The 11,137-nt window shown below is 31.8% G+C and overlaps 1 protein-coding gene across 1 annotated transcript; it reads left to right on the top strand.

Moving 5' to 3' along the window:
* The first annotated feature begins 3,047 nt into the window (after positions 1–3,047).
* stmA (Protein EFR3 homolog stmA) lies at positions 3,048–10,472 on the top strand. The gene is made up of 16 exons (XM_017910771.1): positions 3,048–3,310; positions 6,132–6,208; positions 6,681–6,796; positions 7,033–7,195; positions 7,368–7,520; positions 7,683–7,789; positions 7,862–8,005; positions 8,090–8,168; positions 8,261–8,396; positions 8,502–8,773; positions 8,859–9,031; positions 9,120–9,480; positions 9,556–9,755; positions 9,846–9,945; positions 10,019–10,174; positions 10,246–10,472. Exons 1-16 carry the CDS (start codon positions 3,229–3,231, stop codon positions 10,396–10,398), a joined length of 2,472 nt encoding a protein of 823 aa, XP_017766260.1. The 5' UTR covers positions 3,048–3,228; the 3' UTR covers positions 10,399–10,472.
* Positions 10,473–11,137: the final 665 nt, after the last annotated feature.

The following is an 11,137-nucleotide window of genomic DNA, read 5'->3' as shown; positions in this document are numbered from 1 at the left end:
AACTGGCAACAATGACATCGTATGAAATAACACTGATATCGAACGATTAAGTTACAGGGAACGTATGGCTTTATTATATTTATCATATTATTTCCTATTTCTTATACTATATTCTACTATTTTTATTCATTTATTATATCATATTATATCATATAGCATTTATTATATATCGTTATATTCTATATTACCTTTATTATATCGTGTTATGTTACGTTGTTACATTCTACAGCTTCTTCTTTTATCCCACTTGTTAAAAATTGGAGAAAAACGTTCGTAATTCTAAAAATTAACGAAAATTGCAATGTGTCGCAATATTGGCAAATACATTTATTGTATTTATATAGCAAATAAAAGGAAATGATTCGTTCAAAAATCAAGGATTCTTTTAGAAATGAAGAATTTATACACACCTCTGAAACTTCCGAAATATGCACTGTAGGGATAGCGAGTCGCCTGTGCAGGCATTGAAATTTCCAGGCGTCGCTGCCTCTGAAACTATAAACACGACTTAATTCGTGTTCCTATGCTGTTCTTTGTCCATTGAGTATTTAAATAATTTTATTTTACCTTTATGTGTATACCACATAAGCCTCGTGATGATAATATTGATGTAACATTGGAGTTTGATCGAATTTATTTCAATAATAAATTCGGAGAAAAATGAATACGACATATTCATATACTCGTTTGGAACGAGTTCGGAATACTGCGGATACGTAATGAAACTAATTACTGTTGTCAGTGAACGATGACGTCATCGACAGTGCTCCACTGTCCTCGCCGTCTTTGGTATGGCAGGACGTGTGGGTCAACCAGATGGGCCCACTCGTTTGCGGGGCCCATTATGGAACTTCTACCGTATATCATTGACTCACGCGATGGTTTAGCTTAGGTGTTATGTACCGAATCGAAATACCTGACGAAATCGCGCCACGATCCTTATAAGTGCTGCGTGAATTCGCGTTTCGATTAAAGAAAGGGAAAGAAATTAGTCGAATGAAATATTCAAGCGAATTATAGTAAAGCTATTATTCTCGAACCCCGAATGTCGACGCAAAACGTGACAAGCTTGCGACACACTTTGCGAACTAACGAGAATTTAATATCGCCGTTTCAGATTTACGAAGACGGGTAAAAATATTTAATTTACGATGATTTCACCGAAGTGCCGAATAAAATTATTATATTTCGATACCGAACGAAAGATATCGATTGAAACAGCTTTAAAGCGTGACACGTTGAATAATCTGATTGGGGAATTTAAATACAAATGAACGGGGAAAATTGGAATTGAATTATGTATGACAGCAGTTGCACGCGTCAACCACGAGATTCAATTTGCGGTTACAAGTATTGCAAAATTGTAAGTGCGAGTATAAGAGTTAAACGAAAATAGAATCTCTGAATAATTGAAGATTTAAGTAGAATGAATTTCATTCGATACATCTAAAATGTGTCAACTGACATATCAAAGGCTTTTCTCTCGAATTGAGAAAGAGAAAAAGATAGTACACTCTTACTCTTAGTGAAACACGAGCAAACCACTATTACACTCACAGAAATACAAAATAATTAGCAAGAAGGAAAACCAATACTTTACCATTCAAAGACGTCATCGCCAACCTAGATTCGGAAGTTGTTTCTGTACAATCTTCTTCTCTCAGAATATACAAAGCACGATACTGATCGCAGAAGACGAATTTCACTATCATTACCCTGTTGGTATATCATAATTGGCGAATACTTTAAAATTCTATTAATATTTCTATCAATGCCTCATACTATTATAAAATATATAAATATGAATATTTTACATAAAGTAGCATTTTTAAAAATATTATAATAAAGTATAATAATATAAATTAATATTAAGATATGGAAAAGCAATCTTCGAGAACAAATTCCTTGAACGAATTAAATTCATCATCGACCGCCCTACATTTGGCTTACTATAACAATACTCTGCCCTCTTCTAACATTATACAACCCCTCTCTCCGTAGACCCCAATCCTGATCCCAACAGCTGCACCATAGGTGCATATCACATCTATCCAAATATGGGCGATGAAAAATCGAAAATAAATCTCGTCAATGATTGAAATGCTTTGTCGATCACTCTATATTTGACTCACAGTGACAAAATCCTACCCTCTACTAACGTTATACACATAGCCTACTTTCTCATAGCAAACACGCAACTGACCACAGAAACTTTGTCAAAATATGGGAAAACAACCGGCGAAAATAAATCTGGCGAATAATTTGAAATTCTTCATCGACCACCCTATATTTAGCTTACAATAACAATACTCTACCCTCCTCTAACATTATACAACCCCCTCTCTCCGCAGACCCCAATCCTGATCCCAAAAGCTGCACCATAGGTGCATAACACATCTATCAAAATATCAGAGATCAAAAATCGAAAATAAATCTCGTCAATGATTGAAATGCTTCATCGACCACCCTATATTTGGCTTACAATAACAATACTCTACCCTCCTCTAACATTATACAACCCCTCTCTCCGCAGACCCCAATCCTGATCCTAAAAGCTGCACCATAGGTGCATAACACATCTATCCAAATATGGGCGATGAAAAATCGAAAATAAATCTCGTCAATGATTGAAATGCTTCATCGATCACTCTATATTTGACTCACAGTGACAAAATCCTACCCTCTGCTAACGTTATACACATAACCTACTTTTTCATAGCAAACACGCAACTGACCACGGAAACTCTGTCAAAATATGGGAAAACAACCGGCGAAAATAAATCTGGCGAATAATTTGAAATTCTTCGTCGGCCACCCTATATTTGACTTACAGTGACAATATTCAACCCTCTTCTGCCATTGATTTACGCGCGACGCGACCCTGAGGAGGATAAGCTTTATTAGCAGAGGCGCCACGGGGTTGTTCTCCTCTCACCCCTGTTCCTTGTCGACACCCTCTGCACAGGCGCGTGCTTCTCGCGTGACGTAGTCGGGGAAAGTATTGCCAAGGGTAGCCTCGTGCGCGAAATGCGGGTTAGTGGGGCACGGGCGTCGCGACGCCGAGCGTCCGCGTCGCGTCAGTACTACTCACCCGTTCTCTCGTGCTCGTCTCCGTCGAGTGGCCTTTTATGTAAGGAATCACGTTAGCCGGGACGAATCCGGTCCCAGAAGCAGGAGTCCTGATGTCTCGATGAAACCACCCCATGGATCACGGACCTGAAACAAAGAATGGCTATGATCAGATGCTGTCTGGAGACGGAGGTGCCTGACGTTTTCGAGAGCCTCGTACGAAAGTGCACTGACCCAGGATGTGAGTAATTTATTTCCCGATTAAATGAATACCGCGAATATTGAGATTTGATCGACAGTTTAGTGAAAATTCTCGTACAATTTCGAATTGCTAGTGTGTTTACACGCGATTGTCTGTGTAATGTATCTCTCTTTCGTATCGGTTATGTCGCGCGGATTTGGATAATGTACAGTTTAATAATAACGTATTGATAATTAGTGAATCACGAATTGAGAAATTTCCCTGGTTTCGTGAATCACGTTTGACAGGTTATATTCTGCTTTATGGATTATGTGAGAGTCGTATGAAATTGTAGATGTTAGGTAAGAGATATGATTTATGAAGCATAAATTATTGCGACAGAGTGTATCGTGTGTGGACGTATTTTGAGGAAAAATTTTCTACGCACGCAAACCGTGTATCTTTTAACCCTTTGCACTCGAGAGGTGAACTTCAGTGACCATTTTATAAAATTTGGAAGATCGATATTAATTAATGTATCAAATTTAATGTAATGTAACAGTGTGCGAGGTATCGAAATCAAATAATTCTACAATTCTATTATTATATTTTATTTACTGCTCAAAAAAGTATCGTCAGTATTTTAGTAAAGAATCTTTGAATTTCTACTCTTCTCTAGCCAAAAAATCGTCGAGTGTAAAGGGTTAATTTCCTAATCGACAGTGTTTCGACAGTGTTTTATGTTTATAATACGAGATACTTTGTTATTTTGTATGCTGAGATTTTATCTTGTGCGAAGTTTATTATCGAAGTTAAAGTAAACTTTTAATAACATTTAGAAATAATATATTGACCCCTTGGCATACCATTTAAGTTCCGATGGCGCGTGGCATAGTCGACAAGATCGGTCACGCGTCGTGCGAACACGGCCAAGAATAACACGCAACTGACGTGAGACGGAAAGACGTCGGCGAAAATGAACCATAAGTCGGACGCGTGGTGTTTACATTGGGCCCTACGAACCACGACTCTCAGCTACGATGCTCGTGTTTGGCTCGAACTCCTGAGTCACGCGCGATATCAGGCGAAGGGGTTAATTAGTGATGAATAACAAAGTGAATGCACTTTAGTTCTAAGAGCTATTAAACTAATTCCAGTTTATTCGATTTAATAAAAATTTATTTTTAATTTGTAAAATTTGATCGACAATTGCTAAGGAAAAATGTAAATAGTTGAATAAGGGAATGGTAAAACACTGAGTTACGAAGCTTAATTGTTACGAACTTTCGATATTTTGTAGTAAAAATCGGTCATCTATGACAGCGTTAATATAGGTCCATCGATTTGTTGATGGCGTATAGCATTCGTTACTTTAGGTAAACTTTATAGACATTCTATAGTGCATTCTCCTGTAATTATTTTAATCGAATGCATTCGCGAGATCTAGTTCAAGAACTTTTAAAAGTAGGTTATTATATGTTACTTTATCACGCTTGATAATTTTTAATACAGTTATGCGATTGGTATATTTATAGTGCATAATTCATATGTTAATTGTATAATACGTATTTACGTATTACATAATGCAACGTGTAATACGTAATATAGGATTAATGTGTTAATTATACAGTTAATATATAATTTGTTTACGATAGGTTAAATATAATGTGGAGTAACGGATAAGAAAAAAGCGATAACAGTTACATGTTAATTTTGTGATATGTAATATCAATATTAGTATGTTAAGTACGACAAAACGATTCTCGTATAACCACTATTTACGAACTTGCGAATAAACTGAGATATTGATTTCCGAAGCCTAGTATCAACATTTGGAATATCTTGTCTTCCTGAACATAGCTGACAAACACTCGCGCGTTTCCTTGAAATAGTGTCTTTCTACAGTTACATGTATGTATATCTCGTTATAACGAAGGAAAATGCAATTCATTCTATTCCTGTATGTATGCGCGATCCGATAATTATGCATGTCAAATAGAAAAGAGAAAATCAATATTCGTAGATTAAAACACTCGTAATACTTTAAGCGGTCCGAAACATTACATAAATAGATACAAGATTTGAAATTGTAAAAGCATATAGTAATATTTTTTGTATTATATTTCATGTTCTAATTATTTTAATTAAGTAAATATTACCTGAACAAAATAAACACGAAACACAGATAATAAAATGTTTAATTTTTCGTTGAAAAAGTAGAATACGAAAAGAACAGAATAATGAAAATATATCATCAATTTATTCGATGTAATAGGAAATCTTTAAAGTTATTTTTATGCAATAAAACGTATGACATTTTAGGAATATATTAAGTTCAGCTAAAAATACAATGTTAAAAATATAAACTGTGCTGCCATCTTTTAATTTCGTCTCTATCTTGTGTCCTTACTATATTGATCTATCTGAATCGACAAAAACGAAATGGATATTACCGACCTTACTTTGCGACAAAATTTTGTCATCGATGACAAATATAAATTCGTATATAATACACCATAAAATATTTATTTATTTATAACTTAATTTGTGCATATTTTAATTATTGTAAGGAATAATACACTTCTAAACGGTAGTTCATAAAGAAATAGAAATTGCATTCTAGAAATTGTGCAGTATTTTTTGGTACTTGCTCAAAATTACACACTCTATTGGTTATATCAGTCGATCGAAGACTGTTCGCGTGTACAGTAGTGATTCGATCGTAACAAAATGTTTGGTAAATATAAATTTGTTTTTAAGCATGTAATTTATTCATAAAATGTCTCTTTCATTTATATTTAGTTGGTATCCATTAATCGTTTGATACATCCGATGGAAATATAATTTTTCTTCTACAATATATTTCTTCTATTTCTGTCAGGTTGTTGCTGGTGCTGTTCAGCTTTACGCCCACGATATAAAAGACTTGTTGACAATATCTTTCCAGTAAATCCTCAGGTAAGCCTTATATTCTTTATACCTTCCAAAAATGTTATCCCTTTCATATACTTTCTTTACGAACAAATATTTTGTATTATAGTTTTATTGTGTAATTCTTTTTTCATGTTCTTATATAGAACGTCAAAGTAATAATAATTTCTGAAGCAAAGTATCTTTTCGCAAATTAAATTTGTTTAATAAATTTACTATTTCTAATTTTGTTTTATATCATAATTCGAAACTGATGAAATTTTGTAATAAGTAATTCTAACATATATTATTTAATGTATATAGTTAATATTATTAAAAAATTTGTAAATAAAAGAAAAAATAACGCTTCAAAATTTTGATATTTAATAATAAAATTATTAATATATCAATAAATATTTAGTTTTAGTTTTTAGTTTTAAATACACATTAATCTTGCTATCCAATATCATAAATTAATATCAATATCTGTTGTAATATAAATTAATATTTTTATAATTAGGATGGCTTAGTTAAAAATAACATGGAAAAGCTGACGTTTTATTCGTTAAGTAGTCCTGAAAAACTGGACAGAATTGGAGAATACTTATTTCAAAGGGCTTCCAGAGACATATACAGGTATGACATAAACAATCTAGATGATAGAAAGTTACATAATTAATTTAATAACAGAGAGAAGTGCACGTTCATGTAATTAATGTAAATTCATATTTGCTTGTGTTGTACGCCAGTCATATGATTAATTACATATTATTGATCAGTTCTCATAGAAAATATTAATTACTTATCTGGATATATTAGGTATCTCTGCACTTACATATGAAAATACTAAAATGAATACATTTACAATACAGGAGAAGAAATGGATTTGTTGTAATTGCTATGGAAGCAATGGATCAACTTTTAGTAGCATGCCATGCTCAGACTTTAAATTTATTTGTTGAAAGCTTTTTAAAAATGATACAAAAATTGTTGGAATCTACAGATCCACAATTACAAATACTGGCAACACAATCTGTAGGTTTTATTAAATTATTTTAAATATAAATATTATATTATTATATTTAGTTATAAAAATTTTATTTTGTTATAAAAGTTTTATTTCTTACTTTATCATTTATTAGCATAAAAAATAATTATATTTTTGGCATCTTTCAATTCAGTTGAACAAAGTGCTGGCTTCTTCCAGTTTGTCCGGTTTGCCAACATCGAGCAGGATACGCCGTCTTATCACACACGTTACGATTTCTTTGTATCAAAATACTCTGCAATGTGCCACTCGAACCACAATGACCCTGCAATCCGTAAACAGATACGGCTTGCTGGAATTCAGGGGTTACAGGCATGATTTTTATACATACATAGTGGTTTGATAAATTTTTGTATTATCAAATAAAATTAATTACTTCTTCATTGCTTTTAATAATCTAATATATTACAACTTATAATGCAAGTAAACAACAGAATGTAATAATTAATTAATTAATTGACACTTTCCATCCAGGGTGTCGTAAGGAAAACACTTTCTGATGATCTGGTAGAAAACATTTGGGAACCAGTACACATGGATAAAATTGTTCCTTCATTATTATACAATATGCAAAATTCAAGGTAATATATACAAATTTCATATCTCGTTACTATATATACACATAATACGTATTAATAATTTTATTTCAATAGATATTCTAGCAAAGATGATGCAACACCAGATAGTCCAACAGAAGAACGATCTGACCCACCACAATTTGCAGAAACTTGTATGCGAGAACTCGTTGGACGAGCATCATTTGGTCATATTAGATGTGTTATTAGACCTGTTCTAAGGTTTGCCATTTAAATTTTGGATCACTGCATACTTTAAACTATAAATAAGCATAATTATATATATTTTAATAAAAATATTTTCAGACATTTAGATAATCATCAGTTATGGGTTCCTAATTACTTTGCAATTCATACATTTAGAATAATTATGTTTTCGATTCAGGTTAGTAGAAAATCACTAAATATCATTATTATTCGTCAATAAGTATTTAAAAAAAAAAATCATGTATTTTTAAATATATTAAACATTTTTAGTCACAATACTCTTATACAGTAGTGGAAGCATTAATGACTCATCTTGATGATCATTCAAAATCGTCTCCCAAAATTCGAACGAGTATTGCGGATACTTTATCCAAAATTATATCAATTGCGGCTGGTGAAAGTGTTGGTGAGTTTTAATAAATAATAAAAAAATTAATTAATATAATAAAATAATGCAATTTATATTATAGCAGTATATTTTATCAGTACATTACCTAATATGTTTTTAAAGGTCCCTCTGTTTTGGAGATAATAAATTCTCTACTATCTCATCTTAGAGTTAGTGTAACAAGAAACCAATCTTCAAGCAATGATGAACAATTATATCAAGAGGCACTTATTAATGCCCTTGGAGAGTTTGCAAATCATCTTCCAGATTATCAGAAAATAGAAATCATGATGTTCATAATGAGTAAAGTTCCATACAGTCAACCAGATAGTATAGTATCAGTTGGTAAAGGAGATGTTTTACTCCAAAGTATTCTTCTAAAATCTCTTTTAAAAGTAAGTACTCTTTATTAACACAATTTAAATGCATATCGTGTAATGTATGCATTTTTAACTTGTTCAATTTTTGTGTACATTTTAGGTTGGCACAAAATATCAAACTATACATTTAAATACAACGTTTCCACCAAGTTTTTTGGAACCATTGTTAAGAATGTCGCTTGCTGCAGATGCGGAAATGCGACTTTTAGTACAAAAGATTTTTCATACTTTAATCGACAGGCATCAAAATATTACGAAACTCGCGAAACCTACGTAAGTTGCTGATTAATTTTTTAAAAATTGATATCTTTAATTATAATATAATCATTTTAAACATGGTTTTGTGGTAATTATTGAACAGAGTAAATGTTGCACAACTTGATCTCACTATTGAAAAAGCATCCAGACCAGATGTGATCTTTATTCGTAAACATGGCCCTGAAATTTATTTAGCGTTATACGAATCGTTAGAATTGGCAAGTAACAAGGTAGAAAACGTGGAGTCTATATATACAACATTGGCATTACTTGCCGTAGAATTGGCTTCAGAAGAAACCGTGTTGGAACTACTAAGATTAGTGCTGAGTCTTCAGGATTTAGCTTTAACTAGTGGCCAAATCAGTATTTCGCTGAAATTTAATTTACACGCTATTGTTATCAGTTTACTTGTGCTAATATCTTACGTTTGTAATATTACTTCGCTCATGGATTATGCAAACAAAGTAAGTTATCATTTGTTTCATTTATTGATACATTGTAGAAGCATATTCTAGTTCTTTTCATTTTTACATTTTAAGGTTGTAGAAGTACGGCGAAAAGAAGCCCCTCACCTTTTGCTTGATTTACAGTCTCAATATGATACTGGCTTGTCTTCTAGATTAGCACCTGCTCTATTAATTGATCAAACTATTTTAAGTGAATGTTTAAAGGGAGCTGGTCTCGATAGCGGAAAATTACAACAGGGTTCTGGTTATAGTAGCATTTCATTACAACATCGGTAATATCGTACATATTAATCTAAGCTTTTATTTCTTTATATTATTAGTTGCAATGATACCTAAATATTATCAACATTTTATGTTTCTAGGCATTCATGGGTCGATAGTGCTGGACGAAATTCATTAGGTGATATTAATTCTGGTGCTACAGAATTGGACAGTGGTGATTCGTCCCCTGGTGTTCAAAAAGTACATCCCTTATATGTATTTTTAATTTATTTGTAACATTTTATTAATTTTTTATTATATTTTCTATTCTCAGAAATTACCGGGAGAAGAGTTAACTTTTGAAAGTATGAAACGAATTTTAATAGAAAATAATAATAATCACGTAATGGAAGAAGAAAAGCGGTTACAGTTATCGCACTTCTTTAGAAACGCACCATTCCAAGATTTAGTATCCAAGACACAACCAAAGGTATGAAGATGGTGCTTTAATAAATGTGTTACTGGTAAATATCGTAAGGATAAACATAAATAATTTTACAGCATGATGTTTTACAAAGTAAACTGTCAGAAATATTTAATACATTATCCGTTGATCCACGAAATACATCCCAACCCGGTGGACAGCCAACAGATACTAAGCCAAGCCAAGCTCCAGCTTATGAAATACATTTCCCAGAATTATTTGTTTACTAAAGAAACAAATTCTTTGTTACGATATTTTTATTAAGTTGAGCATTACATTCGCTATATTTCAGTTATGTCAACATAATTTATTTGTACATTTTATGTTAAAAAGATGTAATACGATATTTTTACACATAATGCATTTTGATATGTTTAATGCGTGCAATATTTGCTTAACATTAGAAACTCAATTACATATGTGTATATATATGTATTTCTTTTTAATATTTATAAATAATTAATATTTATTACTACTATTTATTACTAGCTGTAATAAGTATCATTTCAATTTTGATAAATTTATTGCGAGTTATCCTTGCAGAAATTTTTAAAATGAATTGAAATTTTTACTTTACTATCATTTTCAACATCATGTGAACTAATGGTGTGCAATTCGCAACACATTCCTTTTTGTGTAACTCACTGCAAACGGTAGTAGATATTGATATATTTATGTACCATTATTGTATTATCGGTAAGCTACATTATATAATGACAATATTGTTTATTGGCAAAATATATGTGCACACCATTGGTATAATATTGTATAAAATTGTAACAAAATTTTGAAGTAACACATAGATGAAAAGAAATGTTATAACAAAGTTAAAATATTCAACACAAATCAAATTTATTTAAAATAGCATATGTATATAGAAAATGTTAACAATGGGCTAATAAATATATTCATATACTTGAAGACAAGACAATTTTTTTTATTGAATTCTTCTGTGTAAAGATTCATACT

This window comes from Eufriesea mexicana, unplaced genomic scaffold (assembly GCF_001483705.2).
Source record: "Eufriesea mexicana isolate 0111107269 unplaced genomic scaffold, ASM148370v2 scaffold172, whole genome shotgun sequence".
Lineage (NCBI taxonomy): Eukaryota > Metazoa > Arthropoda > Insecta > Hymenoptera > Apidae > Eufriesea > Eufriesea mexicana.
This window is presented reverse-complemented; position numbering and strand designations above follow the sequence as displayed.